This window comes from Castor canadensis, chromosome 10 (genome assembly GCF_047511655.1).
Source record: "Castor canadensis chromosome 10, mCasCan1.hap1v2, whole genome shotgun sequence".
Taxonomy (NCBI): domain Eukaryota; kingdom Metazoa; phylum Chordata; class Mammalia; order Rodentia; family Castoridae; genus Castor; species Castor canadensis.
This window is the reverse complement of record NC_133395.1, coordinates 374,137-395,704: the sequence shown is the minus strand read 5'-3', so window position 1 is coordinate 395,704 and position 21,568 is coordinate 374,137. Positions and strand designations below refer to the sequence as shown.

At 47.6% G+C, this 21,568-nt stretch overlaps 1 protein-coding gene across 1 annotated transcript in view; it reads right to left on the bottom strand.

The window, feature by feature from the left end:
- Positions 1–2,794, bottom strand: part of Gas6 (growth arrest specific 6) — a 34,802-nt gene extending 32,008 nt beyond the window's left edge. Inside the window, exons 1-2 of the mRNA XM_020164483.2 lie at positions 2,636–2,794; positions 1,937–2,103 (exon numbers count right to left, since the gene is read on the bottom strand). Coding sequence (XP_020020072.1) covers positions 1,937–2,103; positions 2,636–2,714 — 246 coding nt within the window. The 5' untranslated portion in view covers positions 2,715–2,794. The remainder of the gene's footprint in view (positions 1–1,936; positions 2,104–2,635) is intronic.
- Between the last annotated feature and the right edge of the window lie 18,774 nt (positions 2,795–21,568).

Here is a 21,568-nt window from a genome sequence, read left to right as displayed (position 1 = left end):
TATTTGAGAATGGGATCTGCAAAAGAGGAGAGAGTTCTCCAACATTACAGATGGTTCTGATGTGAATAGGCCTCTGCAGACTCCTGATGGGACAGAACTGTGACAAGACAGGAGGGGACAGTCCTCCTAGCATTATAGCAGCTGGGCCTTAGTGCACACACACAGATGGGAAAGGCAGAAAGCTCCACTGAAGGAAGAGGGGTTGTTTAAGTAGTGAGCTTCTGAGTGTTTTTCTCTTTTTCATGCCTTCATTTCTATCTTTGTAAATAAAACTATAATCAAAACATAAAATCAATTTAAATCAGAGAGGTGTGAGTCAGGGAAGAGCAGCCCTATGTTGGAGCAGCCAGGAAGGCCAGCACAGACCTGTCAGTCCTGGCAAGCAGGGTGCAGAGGGGCAGGGCTCCCTGGGCTGGGTGGTGGCCTTGTAGCTCCTACCGCTTGTCATCACAGGCCCCATCCCACACTCTGCCCAGCAGAATGCTCTAGGTAAGGAGGGGGATGGAGGGCATTGGGCCAGTCACCCAACCCTGGGTGACAGGGGCATGAGAGCCTTGCCCTAGGCTTTGAAAGAGACCTGCCAGCATCATCAGAATTCACTTCACTGGGCCACCAGGATCATCATCAAAGAAACAGGAAAACTGCTGGAGGTGTGGTTCAAGTGTTAGAGTACTTGCCTAGCAAGCTTGAGGCCCTGAGTTCAAACCCCAGTACTACAAAAAAGAAAAGAAACAGAACAGCAAGTTTAGAGAAAGATCAGTAATCTGCTTCCTAAGAGGAGCAAAAACTACACCGGGGAGAGACAGCTTGTCACCGCAGACACAGCTTTTCACCGCAGAGACAGCCCATCACAGCAGACATCCCCATGGGGCTGCGGCACTGGGCAGCTGTGCCAAAGCAGCAGCAGTGGCACTCAGTAGTTCTAACACTTGTGTCAGGAAAGCAAATCTCAAAGGGATTGACCAGTCAACCGATGAGAAACACAAGTGAAAATAAAGGCCCACGTGGGCCACACAGATCCACCCTTTAGTGCATGTGATATCTGTTTCATCCCAGAAGAATTCTTTAAAAGAAAGAGTCCAGTAGAACCAAAAACTTAGCTGACTTGATAGCATCAGGTGACAGGATGTCCACACAAGTCTAAAGCCAAGTGTCCCCTAGAGCCCGAGGGTCCTGCCCACAGCATGTTCGCACCATGGCCCTCCCCCAGGCTCACCTCCTATGGAGATCCAGTGCACATGTGGGCTGCTGTCTGCAGTTGGCGGCTGGCCGGGAGCCCCAGTCCACAAGGAGATTATTAATAGAAATTTGTCCTAGCCAGCACAGCCAGTCTCCCGCAGAGGCCGGGTCTGGGCCCTTCCCCACTTTCCTCCACACCCTCCTGTGTCCATATTCTTTGCACAATTCTATAATCATATTTTTGGACCTGCTGTTGCAAGCAATTCCAGCCCAGAGACCTTTCAATTCCTCTTTCAGGAAAATCCTCCATCTCTCTGGAGGAGCTCCAACCCAGCTCCAGGGAGGGGGCCCCCTCATAAATGTTTGGGATTTTTAACCATTGTATTTCTTTTACACTTTGAAACCTGCTCCTTTTTTTCATTCTGGGGGAGAGCAGGCGTTTTATTTTGAACTTTTCCTTTGAAAGTGCCGCTGTCAAAAACTGCTCCAGGGCCTCCACCCGCTCCAACCCAAGGGCCTGGGGCTGCCGCTGTGAGGGGGAGGGCCTGGGGTCACCAGGAGAATTCGGACTCAAGAGGAGTGGAGGGGTGAGGGTAGGCCTAGGGCGCCTGGGACCCTCACCGTGCCCAGCGGCTCTGTCACCACGAGGCTCCCCGGGACTCCGGGTAGGCGTTAGGGGTGCCGCAGTCCCCGGGTCCCCTAGCCTGAGCTGGGTCGGGAGCCCGGACCCCGCTCGCCCGACCTCGGCGAGGCTTACCGTCTCGAGGTCGTTCTCGAACACCTCCCGCGCCTCTTCTTTGTTGCACAGCTCTTCCACGCACTCCCTCTCCAGGTGGCCCTGCTTGGCCTCCTCAAAGACTTGGTAGGCGCGGCGCTGCCTGGGCCTCAGGAACTGCGCTGCCTCGCGCGCCCGCAGTAGCACGGCTGCAGGAGAGGGGCGCGCCGTCAGCCTGCGCCGGGTAGGGTAGGATGCCCCAGGTTGGGATTCACGGGGGATTGCCTCAGGCCCGGATGCCCGGGTGGGATGCCCCAGGTTGGGGTGCACAGGGGATTCCCCGGGCCGCGGTGCGTAAGGGCCAGATGCCCTGGTGGGATGACGGAGGCTGGGGTGCACGGGTGTGATCTATGGGTCCGAGGTGCCTGGAAGCGAGTGGGATGACTTGGGGACAAGATGTCTAGGGCCCGGATGCCTGGGGCAGGGATGCTCCGGTGCCTGGAGGTCGGGACGCAGTGGGGGAGGAGATGCCCGCGGCCGGGATGTCTGAGACCCGGATGCCTGGAGGCCGGGATGCCGGAGATCGGGATGTCCTGGGCTCCGGGATGTCTGGGGCCTGGACGCTCGGTGGGATGCGGGGTGAGGATGCCCGGGGCCGGGATATCATGGTCACGAGGTGCCCGGAGGTCGGGACGCGCACGGGGCGCGCTTTCTGGGCCGCGGGTCCGGCGCGGTACTCACTGTGCGCGGACTCGGAGGCCAGAAGGAGCAGCAGCAGCGCGGTGCCCAGGGCGGCGGCGGGCCCGAGCGGTGGCGGCATGGCGGGGCCGGGCCGGGCCGGGAGCCGGGCAGGCGGCCGGGAGCGCGCGGTCAGGGCGCCCGGGAGGCCGTGGCGAGCCGCGGGCGCCGCGGGGCAGGGGCTCCGCTCATCCCGTCCAGGCAGCGCTGAAGGTCACATCCCGGCGGCGGCTCCCGGGCTCTCGCGACCGGTCTGGGCGGAGGCGGCGGCCGCGCGGCGGGAGGCGGCCGGGGGCGGGGCCGGCGCGGGCGGCGACGCGGGCGCGGGACGCGCACGGGCGGAGCGCTGCTGGCCCGGCTCCGGGGGGCAGGTCGTGCGCGACTGTTCGACCCATGTGTCCTGCAGAAGGGCTTCTCCGCGTCAGACCGAGCTTCTTTACTCGGAACCGGGGAGAGGGGAAGCAGAGCAAACCGGACCCGGATCCACTTGACCCGTTTCCAGTTACAAGGTGGAGAGCGAACCTTTTCCCTCAAAGACATCCTTTCGGATTTTTCGTTCTTGGGCACATTTTCTCAAGGCAAAAAGCTCACCAAAAATAGATAGGTCAAACCCAATCCCACTAAGGTCCAGAAGAGAGGTTATGTCATTTCCTTTTCCATAAGGATGACATTTAAACCTTGAGGTTTCCCAGTTGGTGTTTAAACTCAAGGCAGCATCCTGGTTGTCCTCAGAGACCAAGACTTTCTGTCTCTTGTCTCAGGACATTTTTGCAAAGTCAAACATTTAGCAGACAGACAGACACGACACACCACCCCTCAGACCACTCAAGGAGATCTAGCAGGCCATAAACCTAGGGCTGCCATCCCCTGGGAAGAAGGGCTCTGCCACTGAGATCCCAACACCCTCGAATGGTGAAGAAGGGCTAGTGAGTCATCCGCAGATCCTTGGGAGTAGGGAATGTCTTTGGTGGTGGAATTCCTTAGGTCATCGGTTGGAAGGTGGAGTCATCAAGCACGAATAGTTAATAAATGTTGTGGGAATGAGGAAGAGAATTAAAATCTGAATAGATAAGCCATCTGTGTCTGTGTCTGAACCAGTGCAGGCACTCCCAGGAAATCTCCCAAACTCCCTGGGCCTCCCTGCAAACACCTGGAGCTTGGAAAGAACCTTTATCATGCTAATTTTCCTGCTGGTTTTCAGATCTGGGTGGGTGATAATGATTTGCTTCTTGGCTGCTCTACCGCCAGCCAGGCCATTCTGGGCATTTCTGGCATTTCCTAGGGCTCTGAACCAGGGGCCATGGCTGGACACCAAGGAGTGTGTAGACTCCCAGAGATTGTCTTCAGTGGTTGCCTGCACATTTGTGGGATTTGAGAGAAGAGTTTATAGAACTCCTGATGTTCTATTATTTGATCCACTTAAGAGTGAGTTAGTGCTCTGTGTGGATGTGATGACCTTCCTGGTCATGAAGCAGAAATTTGGGGGATCCTCTTGCCAGGGATAAATTGGGATGAATTGTAGAGATGGGTGCAGGTGAGGTATTGTAAGAGGTGCTCAAACTGCTTTTGCTGAAAAGCACTGATTCCTTACTTGGGCCCACAAATTAACTAAAAACAGGAGAAACTTGGCGTCCCAGACTCCATTTTATATCTGTCTTTGCTCTAAGCCATTCTCTTTACAGTCACTTTGCAATCACCTTGGATTTCAGAAAGGACAGAACTGATAACATCTTTATGACAAGGAACCAGAGCCACCTAGAGCTGCCACCCTCCCAGTGAGAACCATTCACATCCCAAGCCAGAGTAATGCTCTCAGACAGGAACCAGATTACGCCCTCCAGAAGATAACTTCTCAAAACTGGACCAAACCACCTGCTGACCAAGATTGTGGGCTCCACCACTCAAGAACCCACCAGACCACCTCCCTGACCTAGACTGTTCTGCCAGTCACACCACACCTGGGACTGGGACTGATGAACTATGCATACCTTTGTTCCCTGCCCCCAGTTCTTTTGGCTATTTAAACCCATAACTCATGTCTGTACCCCAAAGATAGCTAAAGATGAGCTGAGGGCTTACTCTGCCTCTTCCCATGGCACGTCCCGAGCCGTGTAATAAACCTCCTTCTCTGCCTTCACCAGGCCTCTTTATGTGGTGCTTAGAGGTGGGTGGCTGGACCTGGCATATGGAATCTCAGGAGTTTGGGCCTTGGGTCCAAAACTCCAGTTTCAGCTTTGGGGTGAACAGTAAAGGTGGGTACAGGTGAGGAGTTGGGGTGAACAGTAGAAGTGGGTGTAGGTGAGGCATTACAGTGAGTGTAGAGGTGGGGTGCTGGTCAGTTGTTGGGATGAAGGTAGAAGTGGGGTACAAGTGAAGTGTTGTGGTAAACAGTAGAAGTGGCTGTAGATGAGGCATTGGGGTGCATAGTAGAGGTGGGTGGGTGCAGGTGAAGTGTTGGGGTGAAGGGTAGAGGTGGGTGCAGGTGAGAGGTCTGAGGGAACAAAGCTCGGCCCTGTCCCCATGATTCCATAACAAGACCAGCCAGTCACTTTCCACTGGATGCACGGGAGCCCACGACCTGTTCTCTTAGAAGGTGCTGTGCTGGATGTTGACCAAACCAATCACAGCATCATGTTGGATTTCTGTTTTTCTTTTCTTTCTTTCTTTTATTTTTTTCTTCCTGTGATGCTGGGGTTCGAACTTGGTTTTGAGCTTACGAAGCAGGTGCTCTACTGCTTGAGCCATGCCTCCAGTCCATTTTCCTCTGGTTATTTTGGAGATGGGGTCATTTGAACTGTTTGTTTGAGCTAGGATTACAGGTGTGAGCCACTGGAGCCTGGCTGATTTCTGTTTATTTTTGTTTCCAGCAGGTATATTGATGTCCAGTGGAAATAGTTGCAAACTGCACTAACAGGATAGATTCTGACATCTCTGTATGTGTGCATAGACCTGAGAAAACATCACAACCATATTAGAGAACAGCCATTATCCAAAAACATGTCCTGTGCTCTTTGCTAATTCTTCCTTCTGATATTCCTTGCCCTTCCCTAAACCCCTATCCCAGGAAGGCTACTGACCAGCTTCCCATCACTGCAGAGTATTTTCCATTTTCTAGAAATTTACATAAAAGGAATCACATAGGACATACACATTTATTTTCAGAGTTATCTGTATTTTGCATCAGTTGTTTCTTCCTTTTTATTGTTCAGTAATATGTCATTACATGCATCATGTCACAATTTATCATTCACCAGTTGATGGACATTTGGCTTGTTTCTAGTTTTTTATTATTACAAATTGGCTGTGAACATTCATGCACAAGTTATTATATGCAAATATGCTTTTGTTTCTCTTTCTGAAATATCTAGGAGAAGAATGGCTGAATCAAGTGTTTTTTTTTTAAGAACTATCAAACTGTTTTCCAAAGCAATCATACCATTTTGCATTCCCACCAGGAATGTATGACTTACTGTGGTCCTTCACCTAACAGCTAATGGTTTTTAGCAAAAAAATTTTTTTTCTGGTACTGGGGCTTGAACTCAGAGCCTACATCTTTTTTTATTATTATTATTGTTTTATTATTCATATGTGCATACAAGGCTTGGGTCATTTCTCTCCCCTGCCTCCACCCCCTCCCTTACCACCCACTCCGCCCCCTCCCTCTCCCCCCCATCCCCTCGATACCCGGCAGAAACTATTTTGCCCTTATCTCTAATTTTGTTGTAGAGAGTATAAGCAATAATAGGAAGGAACAAGGGTTTTTGCTGGTTGAGATAAGGATAGCTATACATGGCATTGACTCACATTGATTTCCTATGCGTGGGTGTTACCTTCTAGGTTAATTCTTTTTGATCTCACCTTTTCTCTAGTTCCTGGTCCCCTTTTCCTATTGGCCTCAGTTGCTTTAAGGTATCTGCTTTAGTTTCTCTGCGTTAAGGGCAACAAATGCTAGCTAATTTTTTAGGTGTCTTACCTATCCTCACTTCTCCCTTGTGTGCTCTCGCTTTTATCATGTCAGAGCCTACATCTTGAGTCACTCCACCAGCCCTTTTTGTGTGAGGTATTTTCAAGATAGGGTCTCACAAACTATTTGCCTAGGCTGGCTTCAAACCTCGATCCTCCTGATCTCTGCCTCCTGAGTAGCTGGGATTACAGCTGTGAACCACTGGTACCTGGCTGATTTTTAGCAAACTTTAATGTGCTTATTACCATCTTAAATATCTTCTCTGATGAAGTATCTCTTCCCTTCTTGTTAGGGTGAACACAAGGACCACCATGTTAGGACCATACCCCCTCCCCGTCACAGGCAGCTTACTACAAACTCCAAACCACTTACTGGAAAGATCACAACTGGCCCCAAAGAATGATGGAAACCCACATTACACCATTGTCACCAGGAGCAAGTCAGTTAAGTAACCGACTGACTTAATTACCAGGTATCTCCCTTAGCTACCCCCAGCAGCAAGTCAATCACAAAAGTTTTCTTGGCCTCACTGGTTTCCCAGAACTTCCCCATTAACCTCCTATATCTACCCCCAGTCTCCAGCTTACTTGTGAATATGCCTTCCCCGGTTTCTTCTACCCAATAAAGCCTGTGTTGAGGTGTTGAGCCATCCTTCTGTTCTTCAGTGTACTCCTCCCTCCCTCCCTCCCTCCTAACCAACCTCCCTTCCTTCCTCCCTTCCTTCCTTTTTTCCTCCTTCCTTCCTTGCTCTCTCCTTTCTTCCCCTCCCTCTCTCCCTCCCTCTCTTTCTTTCTTTTTGCCTGGGATGCTTGCTTTCCCAATTGTTGAGTGTTAAAAATTCTTTAAATATTCTGGATACAGGTCCCTTATCAGATGTGTGATTTGCAAATATTCCCAGTCTGTGGCTTGTGTTTTCAGTCTATTAAAAGTGTCTTTCAAAGAACAGAATTCTTAAATTTGAAGTAGAGCTTTTGATGTCATAAAGATTTTCTTCCAGAAGGTCTATAGATTTACATTTTACATTTAGGGCAGGATTCATTTTGAGTCAGGGGAGTGTGATTGTGCCTGCGCTCTTTACTGAAGACTGCTTTTTCCCCAGTAACTGACCTTTCAATCACCATCAATAATCAATTGACCATATATGTGTGCATCTGTTTATAGACTTTCTATTCTTTCTATTTTGTCTCTTTAAAAGAGAATACCACATTGTCTTCACAACAGATTTACAAGAATTAAAGTCAGTAGTGTAAATACTCAGACCCTCTTCTTCCTCAAAGTTGCTTGCTTGTTCTACTTCCTTTCCACTTGCACGTGAATTTTAGAATCAGCTTGTCATTTCTTATAAAAGACCTGTTGAGATTTTGATTGGGATTGCATTGAGTACAGACCAATGTTGGCAGAATGAACATTTTGACAATATTGGATCTTTTGGATATGGTACCTACCTGCACTTGTAGGTCTTCTTAAATTCTCTCAGCATTATTTCATATACTCAGTATGCAGGATCAGCTCATGCATGGTAAGATTTGTTCCTAAATGTATCACCTGTTGAAAATGACATTGTTTTAACTTCAATCTGAGTTTTGTACATTAGTCATGCACCATACAACTTTGCTTAACTCAATTATTACTTTTGATGCTAGTTTTTGGAAGGTTCAATAGGATGTTTTACATAGGCAATCACTCTGTCCATAAATATAAAATCTTCAATGTGTCCTTTACCATTCATGTGCTTTTAACTTCTTTTCTTGTCTTATGGTAGCAACTTCCAGTACCACATAGAAATGCTGACAGAGCATATCCTGTTTTGCTTGTGATCATAGAAACAATTCAGTCTTTCATCCTTAAGTGTGATGTTAGCTCAGAGATGGTCACAGATATCAGGTTTAGTTACCTTCTGTTGCTAGTTTTCTGAGAATTTTTCTTTGTAAAATTAGGAACTTGGCAAATGCATGTTCTGTATGGTGGTCATTTGTTTTCTTTCCTATCCATTAATACATGGGTCACCTTGACTGATTTTCAGATGTTAAATAACCCTCTCATCCCTGGGATAAGTCCACTAGAGTATGATGCATTATCGTTTTAACTTGTTAAGTTTAATTTGTAAGAGTTTTGTAAAGAACCTTTGTTACAGCCAGTGTGAGACAAGACGTAGCCATGAGTGTTCAGTAGTACTTTTGTGTGGTTTTTGGGGGAGAGCGGTTTTATTGGGGTCTGGGACATGTATTTGATAGTGCTGTGGGCCAGGTACACTTGCCTTCTAGGTGCTCACACACTCAAACAGGTAGCAATGGTGCTGAGAAAATCGCAGTGAAAAGTTGTGATAGACCAAAATAAAGTTTCTCATGATTAAAGAAATGAGTGCAGAGCACATGACCCACCACTAATCAGTTAGGAACTTCAGCAATTATTATTTGCTCCTTAAGGGTAAGATTTTACCCTGACAACCTGAGACTTACTATGTCGAGTGATAAGCATTTTGAGAGTCTACATTTCAACATTCTTTGGCAATTGAGGGTGGTCTTGGGCAGGCAAGAGCGTCAGGTTTATGATCAAAGGATTGAGCCATATCTACAGCCTTGAGGAATAGAGTTTGCCTTGCCTTCTAACTTCCTGTTTCTGCTCCTTACACTAAGCAAAATGTGACATGTAGATTTAGAGGAGAACATTTTATTCAGCAACAAAGAAGCAGGATTCATTCCAAAGAAAAGATGCTGTACAGCGAAAAAGCCAGCTGACTGTGTCTTGTACAGGACTTCATCCTCCTTCCCACAAGAGAGAAGTTAGCTATGTCCTCAACCTGGGCAAGTATTCCTATGGTGGGGCTGTGATATTGCACAACGCAGACTTAGGGTAGAGGCAACGAAACCACAGCAATGTCCCTTAAAGACCACTTAGACACTTGGGTCAATGCAACAGCATTTAGTGACACTTCGAATGCACACTTACAAGGTCCAAGAGGCAGTCATGGCACACAGTTGGTCACCTCACCTCACAGTTAACGCTTGTGTTCCACAGGGGAGCCCCACCAAGCAGTCAGTTCATTTGGGCTGAGATTGCCCAGAGCTTGATCCACTCTGGAGGGAGACCTCTCTTACTCAGAGAGAGAGTTCCTCTGGCAAGGAGAGGTGCATGCAGGAAAGAGCCTCTTGATGCTGGCGTACGTTGCTCTTGCTGGTGAGTGTCAGAGGACATTGGAGAGCGCACTTTGCTGGGTCTTCAGCAGGTACCCAGCAATATCTTTTTCCTCTAGGGTGTTCCCCTCTTATGTCATTTAGTCCTCTGCTGATTGGCTTCACCCTTGGGTGTAACCTGAATGGGGGTCCATGGCAGGCTGCTTTAGATGTCATCATGTCTTAGCATGAGTATCACCATATTGGGCATTTCTTGGCTGCATGCATTATCAGTCCTGTCCATATAGACAGAGTCCTGGTGTTGGTGGCAGCTGTTTATCTATAGTCCAGAGGTCTGATAGTTCACTGATTCTAAACTGCTCTATACCCAAAGTACAAACTTTGCAGTTCATTAAGTAAGACTTTTTGATCTCTGGATTTTTCTATCTTGTCAGGTTTTTCATACCAACAAAGAACAGTTAGCATATTTATAAAGGAAATCCAAGGCCATGTTTAATAACCAAGGTCCAAGAACCTTTAAGCCAAAATTCACTATAACTCTTGATCCTCAAGACTACATTCCTTGGAATAATTTTTCTTATCTGTTAAGAATTTGAGACCCCAGATTGTGTAGGCTGGAGTGTGTTGTTATTTCTGCCTGTGTGTTGCCATTTCCACAGAAAGCTGATACTTTATAGTCCCTTCACTTAGGCTGTGGTTCTGATGTAAGAATACGTAAAGACACTAAGATATATTGAATATATTGAATACATTGTGCTGTTGAGGCTGGGGACAAGTATATTGTCATTACTTCCTGTATCAAATGAGATATATTATTTTGCTGCAAGCACAGTGTGTTGGTCAGCTTTCTGTGACTGTGACAAGTACCTGAGATGATCACCTTATAAAGAGAAAAGGTTTCAGTCTATGATTGATTGGCCCCATTGCTTTAGGTCCTGTGGCAAGGCAACATATCATGGTGGCAGTGGGGTAGAGCAAAACTGCTCACCCCATGGCCAGAGAGTTAAAAAGAAAAAAGACAAGCTGGGCACTGATGGCTTACGCCTGTGATCCTAGCTTCTCAGGAGGCAGAGATCAGGAGGATCGTGGTTCGAAGTCAGTCCAGGGAAATAGTTCATGAGACCCTATCTCAAAAAAACCCACCACACAAAAGGGCTGGTGGAGTGGCTCAATGTGTAGGGCCCTGAATTTAACCCCCAGTGTCACAAAAAAAAAAAAAAGAAAGAAAGAGAGAGAGAGAGGGAGGGAGAGAGGAAGGAAGGAAGGAAGAAAGAAAAGCCAAAACTGGAAGACATGGCTTCATTATCCTAAACACTCCCACGGAAGGAGTTCTTGTTTGAGGCCCCACCTCTCACAGTTTCTACCACCTCCCATTCATTTAAGATCCAAACTAAAGCATGGAAATATGTGTTTAACTCTAGGGAAATCTTTGTCACAGCAAGGCACTTATAGAGATTGGGTAGAGGTTTTGTTGGATTTAACTCCACGTCATAACATAGATATGCTACATCATCAAATAACACTTTTGCCAGTTAATTTTCAGAGAAAAAGACCAAAAGACATGAGTATACATGAGCATTTGTGTACATATATGTGTGTTCTATAAAATGAATGATTTATGGCAGGCCCCATCTCTAGTACAATATCTGCTGTTAAGGAATGGAAGGATCTAAAAATAGCAAAGTGAAAATGGTTCAAATATTTGGTAAACTAGTCACTTTAGTTTTTAACCATTATTTCTTGGATTAATCTTACAAAACATGAGAAGATTCTTCATTTTCCCCAACAAAATCAAAGTGAAGGTTAACAAGGAGGGTCTCTGTGTCGCCAGGTCTGTTCCTTCCTAGTTCTTGATTTTCCCTCCCTTGATGTTCTTTGGTCTTTAACTGATTCTGCTGGATGCTGGGCAAACCAGTATGTAATAATTTCTTAAATTTTACATCAGAGGTATACTTTCCTTGTTTAGAATGTCATGTTTTAGTGTTGAAAATTTTATTTGAATGCATATTATAAAACCTGATAATCAGACTTAATATTTTGAGGTGCCCAACATTATTATCATCCTCCAATATTGGGCACAGCTGAAGTGCCAAGAATAACAGAATTTATTTTACTAGGAACTTTTCTGTAAAAAGCAACTCTCAGAGAAATGGTTCTGACAGAGCTCTGAAGGATTTACTGTTTGATGAGTTGTTCTTTGACAGTATACAACAAAGAAGAGTACCTGGTACTCTGATCCAACTTACACAAGAGTTGTTCACAGTCGACACGCATAAAGAGCCTTACTAAAAATGAAATGTCTCAGTAGAAACAAGGGTACTGACCTGCTGTTTTCTTTTCTTGCATTTTGTTTGTCCGGTGTAGAATTGGCATGATTTCTTTCTTAAAAGATTGGCAAAATTCACCAGTGATGCTGTCAGGACCTGGAGTTTTCCATATAGGGATGTTTTTACCCATGAATTTAATTGCCAGGTGCAGATGTCTCACCCCTGTAATCCTAGCTACTCAGGAGGCAGAGATCAGGAGGATTGCAGTTTGAAGCCAACCAGGGCAAATAGTTTGTGAAACCTTATCACAAAAAATTGGGCTGGTGGAGTGGCTTAAGGTGAAGGCCCTGAGTTCAAGCCCCAGTACCACAAAATAATAATTAATAATAATAATTTCTGTAATAGATAACAAAGCTATTCAGATTTTCTTTTTCTCTGAGTGTGTGCCTTTCAGGAAGTTTTCCCATTTCATCTGTTATCTATGTTGGCATGAAGTTTTTCAGAAGTCCCTATATAGCCTTCTCTCTGTGGCTCAGGAGAGATGACACCACTCATTCCTGATGGTGATAATTGGCATCTATTCTGTTTTTCCATTGATCATACTGGGTAGAGATTCAGTCACTTGACTGATCTGAAATAACAGCTTTTAACTTTGTTGTTTTTTCTCTACTATGTTTGTTTTCTCATTAGTTTAATAACTTCCCTTATTGAATACTAATAACTTCCCTTAGTATGCAGTTCTGTCATTTCCTTAAGTAGACTTAGACTTGATCTAGTACCATTTTCCTTAAAATTTTTTACAAGTTCATGAGCAGAGGTCTGTTGGTGATGGATTTTTTTTTTAAGAAGTCTTAAAGTCTTATTTCCCTGTGTCCACTGACTGGGCATAGAATTCTACACTGACACTTTCCTCTGCCTCACTAAATACTTTAGGGAACTTGACCTTAGTGTGTTTTAGATTGAGTTGTCTCCAACAAGAAACGTGCAATTTTTCTGTTCTTTGTCCCTCTGTACATAGTGTGTTTTTCTCTGGTTGCCTTAAGATTTTCTCTTTATTGCTGATCTTAAGAGACTGGGTTATGACAAGCATTATTGGAGTTCCCTTCAAGTGTCTTATGCCTGTAGCTCACTGAGATTCTTGGATCTGTAGGTTTGTAGCTTTCATGGATTTGGACAGTTTTGACCATTCTTCCTCTAGGTCTCGTTTTCTGCCGCTGAACTTCTTCTCCTTTGGGCGCTCCAGTCACACCTGAAGGTGGTTGCATGGTGTTTCTTCAGTGCTCACTATTGCTGTGTTTTCTCTTGCTTTGCCTTCAAGTTCCCTAACCTATTCCTTTGTGATGTTGTATCTGATCTCAATTCCATCCAGTGTATCCATCATCTCCCTAAACATTTGCTTTTATTTTTTTTTCTTGGTGGAACTAGGGTTTGAACTCAAGGCTTTGCACTTCCAAAGTAGGAGCTCTGCCACTTGAGCCACACCTTCAGTCTACATTTCCCTGGTTATTTTGGAGATGAGGTCTTGCAAACTATTTGCCTTGGCTGGCCTTGAACTGCAATCCTCCGATCTCAGCCTTCCAAGTAGCTAGGATTACAAGCATGAGCCATGGGTGCCTGGTTGCTTTTATTTATTTATTTATTTATTTATTTATTTTTTTACAGTACTAGGGTTTGAACTCAGGGCCTACACCTTGAGCCACTCCACTAGTCCTTTTTTGTGATGGGTTTTTTTGAGATAGGATCTCACTATCTATTTGCCCAGGCTGACTTTACTGAAATCCTCCTGATCTCTGCCTCCTGAGTAACTAGGATTACAGCCGTGAGCCACTGGCACCCAGCAAAAATACTTTTTTTTTGGTGGTGCTAGGGTTTGAACTCAGGGTCTCACACTTGCTAAGCAGTGCTCTACCACTTGAGCCATGCCACAAGCTTCTAACTTTTTCTAAGTGAAAGCAGCTTGTGTTCAGGGCCTAAGTTCCCTCCACTTAGACAAACCCTTTTGAATACTGTACCCATTGCCACCTGTGAATGACAGTATTTCCACTCTGTCAGATGAAATGAGAACTTTACCAGCTGTGAGAGCTGTGGCTTGGTCCCTCTGACCCTTTCAGGTGGTTTTCTCTGAGCTTGATCAGTTTCTTCGAGAACTGGAATGACTTAGCTGAAGACTGGAGATCCCCTGCAAGCCCCCAAGGTCCACTCTTGCTCCACTCACACCTCTTCCCTATGCTCTGCTACCTCAGCCTCTCCTCACTGGATTTACCCTGCTCTGGGGTCAGCAGACCCTGCCTGCACCCCTCCATGCTTGGCAGTGGGCAGTGGTTAGGGAGGTCCTGCCTGGCCTCACCAGTTTATGTCTCTTGGGATCCACGTTCCTCTGTGACCCATACCTCAGAAACTGTCATTTCACATATTTGTCTATTGTTAGCTGTTTTGGGCAGGAAGGCAGGATATTTTTCTAACTCTACTTTGCAACCTACCATAAGTCTTGAAATTAACTTACTTTTGTAATCAGCAGCTTTTTAATGAGCTAGACTATAACCGAGGACCTCAGGTTTATTGTAGGAATTCTTTTCTACTCTATCTACTCTTGTGAGTATGCATTGGTCATGAGGTAAAATGTATTGATTTCTGTGGGTTAAAGTCAAAACATTTGAAAAACACAGCTCACCATAGTGAATGAAAGTGGTCAGGCCACAGTGAGGAGAAAATTCTTTTGTGGAAAATACAGAACCTGCTCTGCCCAGGGTTCCAGCTTGTCCTGGCTTTCCAGGGTTGTTCCCAGTGTCAAAATCCAGAGTCCTTCAGGAATGGGGGAAGAGGCATAAAGGAGAATGATGGAGGGGGTGAATTCAACTGTGATATGTTGTAAGAACTTTTGTAAATGTCACAGTGTACCCCCAGTACAGCATAAAAAGGAAGAAGAAACAAAACAAAAGAAAAGCAGAGTCCTGGTCCCAGGACTCCCATGCTTGGCCTCTGCCTCTTGGGGTCCCCTTACAGCCAGCCACTTACAAAGGGGTTTTGTGCCAAATGCCCAGACATATGAGGTTTTGTGGACTGTTAGGCTGATCGTCCAACAGAAACAATATCTGTTTTCAGGCAAAGCTGCTGACTGCAGCCTGGTTGACCCCTCCTTTCCCTGACATGTAATCCTGGGTCAGGGGCGTTTGAAAACATGGAGGGGGTGGGCAGAGGTGGGGTGCAGCATTTGGTAAGCCACTTTCCTTTTCCATGTTCAAATGTCTGTACGTGACAAAACAGCACAATTTCTCCTAACTTTGAGGCATGGTGACCTAATTAAAGCAGGCGAGCGTGAGCGACTTAGCTTTTGAGGATGGAAGCCGTTACTCTCATCCCTGCAGCCCTGCTGCAGCCAGCACAGTCTCCCCACCCCAGGCTTCCCAGCTCCCTGACTGCCCTCAGGAGATGAAAAAAGGACCAGCAGGTGCTCTGCTGCTGAGGGCCAGGGCTAAGCAATGCCTGGGTCCCCAAAAGGTTCCGTGCTTAGGTCTGCACAAACACATGAGCTGTGGACCAGAGCCATATTCTGAAGTCTCACCCCAAGGACATGGCACCAGGTGGGGGGGGTCTTCAGGAGCGGAGAGCGGGAGGGTAAGAGGAGACACGGCAGTTCACATCCTCTCTCTCCCACATCATGTGAATGCACACCATAAGGAACTGTCCATGAGCCAGGGAACCTCACTGGTCCTGATCTGTGCTGTTTCTGCTTGCACTTTCAGCCTCCAGCACCATGGGAAGTCATGTTTGAGCTGCCCATGCCTCCTGCTGGAGCTGCTGGGCTCTGCTTGTGTCTGGCCAGCTCCAGGATTGCCAGGTATGGGGACCTGGGAGCAGGCAAGCAGGGCACAATTGGCCAAGTCTTCTGATACACTGAGTTTGGGGAACAGGGTCAAAGGAGGGGGAGGTAGCCCTTGGAGTTTGGCTAGTCCTAGATGGGTCATTCACATGGTTTTATAACAACTTTTATTTAAATTTAGAAATGAAGGTGACAGTCTTCACAGTGTGGCTGCATAGTTCAATACCAGCAGTGGTGTCACTGTGGTCATCTTCCAGGAGTTTCACAACACAGTGACCACCACAGTTGGCCCGGGTCACACACTGTTCTGATGACCTTAAACTTGCGAGTACACAGGGTTCTTGGTAACTCTGGGATTTGCAGGGAGGGAAACCGAGGCACAATTTCAGTATTTCTTGCCCAAGGCCTTGCTGGTATGTCCTGTTGGCTGCCCTCAGCTGGTCACACCATGCATCACCTGCATGGGATGAGGACATCTCTTGTCAAACCATAATCCATCCCAAGAACTTTAAGACTGTTAAGAAAAATGTCTTCATAAGGTGAGAACTGCTTAAACTCCTTTGATGTTAAAAATATCATACTTCACTGTAAGAAGTTTGGAAAACCCAAAAAACATGAGGGCATTTCCCACAGACGAGGCCTCCTGTGACTACTGCCCCTCCTCAAGGGTCTTTGGGAATGTCTTTTTTTATTATTATATTCATATGTGCATACAATGTTTGGGTCATTTTGGAAATGTCTCTTAAGCCTAGAGGGGATGAGGTATCCCATGTAAAGAGAGCAGGTTCCCTTTGTTCCCATCCTCTGGTGAAGGAGGCCCTGTCCTTCTTTGGGTGCCAGGGGTCTGGGGGTGGTGGAGTTTCAGAAAGATGACAAAGCACAAAAATATAATAACTCCCAGAACCCTAGTCATTGGTAGCAAACTGACTTCTAAGGGTGTCAGGGGCTCTGTGGATGGCCTGGAGGGCATATCCGGGTTGCAAATTGTGCTAGTTTTCTTTCGGGGTGTCAAGTTCAGGTCTTATCCAGTGTCCTCAGTATACAGAGAAACCCTGGCTACCTGACTTTGTGATCTTGGCCTGTGGGGACCACCTGCTACCTGAATCCTTGGGATGGGGACAGGAAAGTCACTTTTCACTGCATTTTTACATTTCTGTACCTACTGAATTTTTACAGTAGCTTATATTGCTGTTATATCAAGCATGATTTAAAAATGTCCAGATGACCATTCTGAGGGTGAGTTTATCCCTTGCATAGGGAGACTTTTACAGAAACAGGATTTATGTTAGTCATGGAAGAAGCAGAGGAGCCTGTGCCCCAGCACCCTACACAGGTTCAGATGGGACTCACTGGCCATCCTTTTTCCCTGTGTGGCTGGAGAGGCCATTATCTTGGACAGAGAAAAGCTAGTGAGTGGTCTATCCCCTTTCTCCACTATGGTATCATCAGGGTCATTGCAAAGTCACACGATTCAGTCTACCTGAGTAGAAATCCTTCTGGAATTGTTTGCTGGCAAATGCCCATGGAGAAGACCGAGGCTAGTCCAATTCCTGCCAAGCCTTGGAAGGTGATTGCTACTTTTCTAGGGAGAGCACTGAACAGGAATTCTGAGCCCAAACCTAGTAGCTTAGATCACTTCCATGGGTCACCAAGATGGGAGCTGCCATGGGCAGGGGACATGTTTGGTGGTCTGGGTCACAAAGTTCAGAGGTTGAGGTTGTAGGAGGGTTGACTACAGAGAGCCAGGTGAAGCTGTCCTCACACACAGGATTGGTCCAGAGGCTGCTCTTTACTTAAAGTTTTCATGATGGAAATAAGTGACAGTGTAGCAAACGATGCATGAGGACCCTGAGCCTTCATAGGGAAGCTGGGGTGCAGGAAGAAGTCAGCTGTCCCCCCTCATTGTAAGAAGGATGCTTACAGGCCAGGAGAGCCAGGATTTGGGTTTCCCGACACATGCTCTTCCCCCACCCATCTCACTAAGACAGGCACCTCCCGTCGGTCCCTTTAGGGCAAAGACTCAGGGCAACAATGCCATAGTGCAGTGCAGATCCACACCTCGTCCGACCTGCCCTTCATGGCTGGCAGCTTAGCCAGGCAGTGACCTGAGCAATGCTGACAGATCAAGCCGGTGCCGCAGGAATCAAAGCCTGGCTGTGAACACCGGTGGAAGCGTAAGCAGAATGGTTGAAAGGAAGTCATAGGCCCTCGGTCTCCTGCCAGGTGCTGCAATGTGCTGACCCCAGCCTTAAACAGTCAGATGAGCTTTGCTTTAATGAATTTTAAAAAAGGAACCTGGCTTGACACAGAGCAGGAAGAGGCCTATAAATATGATTTTGGAAGGTATCCAAAGCATTTATAGCAACTGTACAGTTCCTTAGAACTGACGCAGCTACTGTCACGGGACAGAGTGTTTTTAATCTTCCAGGACCCACAGCAGGGTGAAGCTCTAGGGCAGCTCAGTTCTGCCAGCCAGACCTGCGCCCTTGAGAAGGTCGTGGGCACTCTGTGTCCGTGTGCTGGTGCAGCTGGGCCAAGCCACAGACTGGAGAAGGGGGTGTGCTTAAAACTATTTTCCCTCCGTCCCGGAGTCTGGAAGCTGGAGTCAGGTGTGTTCCAGGAAGGACCCTTCCAGCCCCATTCAGCTTCTGGGGCTCCAGGTGTCTCTGGGCCCAGTCTGAGCCTAATCTTCACAGGAATCCTCCCTGGCCTGTCTGTGACTCTCTCCTCTACAAGGACACAGTTCGATTGGATTAGCATCCACCCAGTATGGCCTTACATCTTCAGCTGCTCTGTTCCAAATGAAGTTGCTGTCCCAGGTGCTGGGGCCCAGGTTATGTATCTTGTGGGTGACAGACTGACGGGCTGGCAGAGATGGAAGAGACCCCTGGAGCTTGGCCTTCACCCTGCTGATCCCAAAGGTGTGATCTGCAGGTGTGCGTTTCCTGAGGGCAGCTAGGCTGGACCTGGCTTGTCCTCTGAACGCTCCTGCCCTGCAGCTGCCTGGGCTGGTCTGTCCTTCCATCTACCGGGCAGGGAAAAGCGTCACTTTGTAATCTTCAAGCCAGAGAATGAACAAGTAATCTTCACGCAGACAGAGAATGAACAAGTGCCGAGGTTAATGAAGGAGGCAGAAGGCAGGTGGAGTCGGTTCCAGGAGGATTTTAAGGAACAGGGCGTTCTCTGGCACTGTTTAGAGAGGTTGTGAAGGCCTGATGGGTGGGTTAGACACAAAGTGTGTCCCCGTTCTTCAAGGACATTAAATGTAAAGACACATAACTTTTAGAGCTATCTTTTCTTGTGAACAAACTTTGTTTGCCTCTTTATTGGAAAGGATTTGTGGGTTGAGGTGCAGCTTACAGAGCTGGGGTTGAAACTGATAGCAAGAAGCACAGTGGAGACAGCACTGGCCAATGACAAGTGTCCTAATGTGGCTTATGGGGAGTGGGAGCAGCACAGCTCAGGGATTCACAGGAGCCTGGCCGTCCTTCCAAGTCAGGGGTATATTCTTGACAGACACTAATGCGCTCTATCTGTGAGAGGCCATGGTACTATCACAAAGCATTTAGAAAAACTCTTTACACAATGCAGGGTATTAGTCTGTGTTCGATATGGGTGGCTGAAGTAACAATTCTAGAAAACATCAAAAGACTTTTGGCAGGACAAATTCCTTCACAATGCAATTCCTGGTTTACAAGGTTCTAAATTCAATCACCTACTTTGTGGATTCCACCAAGGTGAGTGAGTGTGGAGATGCCCTCATGACTGCTGGTGTCCCAAGGGGCCTGTGCTGCACGACTCTTCAGATTCCTGCTGAAATCATGGAAGCCTAGACTAGACATGTAGAACACCTTCAAAACAAAACAAACAGCTACCATACAAAATGCAGGACAGCAAGTTGATAGGGTCAAGTTCTAAGGATCGGTGACAGCCACCCACCCCACCATGTGAACATCTATGATGTTTCTACAGGGCTGTCTTCTGTTTGTGGACAGGAGCAGAACAAGGATGTGAGCAGGGCTCTTCTCCAACTTCTCTCACTTGATCTCCTGCCAGCTTTGTGGCACCTGCTCCACAGGTCTAATTCCCCATGTGGAATTCATTGTTCTGAGTCTTTCAGCTAAGGTGACCTTCTGGCACAGGCAGTGTCTTGTGTCCCTCAGAGGTAGAATGTCCATCTGAGAAGACTGTCCCTTCCCTCCTCCCTGGTATCACCCTCTGAGTCCCTGAAACTCATGAAATCCAAGGGTACAGCTAGGCCTATGTGTAGATGGAGCTGTGCCGAGGACTCAGTGGAGCTGACCTGGTCGAGACATGGAGTCTGCTTCTGTCAGTGATGACTGCTAGCCTCGCCTGGCCTTTGAGCAGCCAGTGGTCATCAGCAGAAAGAGCAGCATGCAGCCATGGATGCTGCAGTGGCACATGTGACATGGCTGTAACAAGGACACGTCTCCTCGGTCCAGGTGGCCAATAGCAATTGCTCTCCCTCCTGCAGGAACCATGGCCATGCTCCTAAGTTCTCACGGATGGAAGCAACAGGACCTTGTGGGCTGAACCCTGGGCCAAGCATTTTCCCACCTCCTCAGAGGCACCCACATACCACTGAGCAGAGGCCTGAGAAATGGAAGAATTACAAGACAGGAGGAGCTGGACCAGGGTGACTGTGTAGGGCAGTTGTCCCCCAAACCCGTGTCTCCAACAATCACAGCAAGAGCTCCACACCCCTAGAGGTAGCTGTATGTTTGAGGCCTCATTGTCACTGCAGCTCAGATGTGACTCCAACCACCCTCTGACCAATTCAGTGGCAGGGCTGGGGATGGAGCCCGGAGGGTCTGACATCAGACAGGACCTGAGATGCTGCAGGCTGGACCACAAGGCCCCCGGAGTCACCTGGCTTTCTGCCAGGCGTGTTACCCCCACAGCCAATGGACCGCTCCTACCTTACTTGCTGGCCAGCTCGGGAGGGCACCTCAGCCCTGCCTGGGCCTCTTGACTCAGCAGAACTGGCTTTGGGACGCACTGTGGAGAGCATATGTTAGGTCCTGTCTGTCTGCTGGGGCTGCAAAAATTAGAGCTTCATCCTGACCGAAATCACAGATTTGACACTTTCTGTTTCTGTTCCCAAGATGTGGGTAAGCTGAGTGTCTGTAGTCCAAGGACATCTGACATCTGCACCATGGCAGAGAGAAGCAGAGTGGTGCTCACCAAGTGGGGAAAAGAGCCATAAAGATTTTACAGCTTGTTTGATACTGTGGGCTTGGTTTTTACAGCCCAAGAGAGACCTGCCTGTGGGCTCAGACATGTCTGCTCTGATGGTGGCTGTACGAGTATGGCCACTGCTGCAGAGCCCTGAAGGGGTAGGGAGACTGCTGGACCACTCCCTCAGCCTTCCCAGAGGAAGGGCAGGGGCTCAGGCACACCAAGATGTGGAATGCTAGCAGGAGGTATTTTTGTGCAGCCCTTATCTGCCTTCCCAGCATGCACCTTGGGGTCTTCACAAGCATCTCCCTCGGACAGGGCAGTGGGGTAGGGGGGAGGGGAATAACATAGTTGCTAAATCAGCAGTCCCTGGTCCTCAGGGTGTTGATACCCAATTTCCTGATTGGGGTGGGACACCTGGTCTGGGTCTGGGTGGTGAGTCCTCCCTGAATGTCCCAGGAGAGACAGGTGAGTGGCCTGTGTATTACCCAGGCTGCAGGCCTGGAGTCCCCAGCAAGACTGGGTGTAGACTTGGGTCAGGCCGTCCTTCAA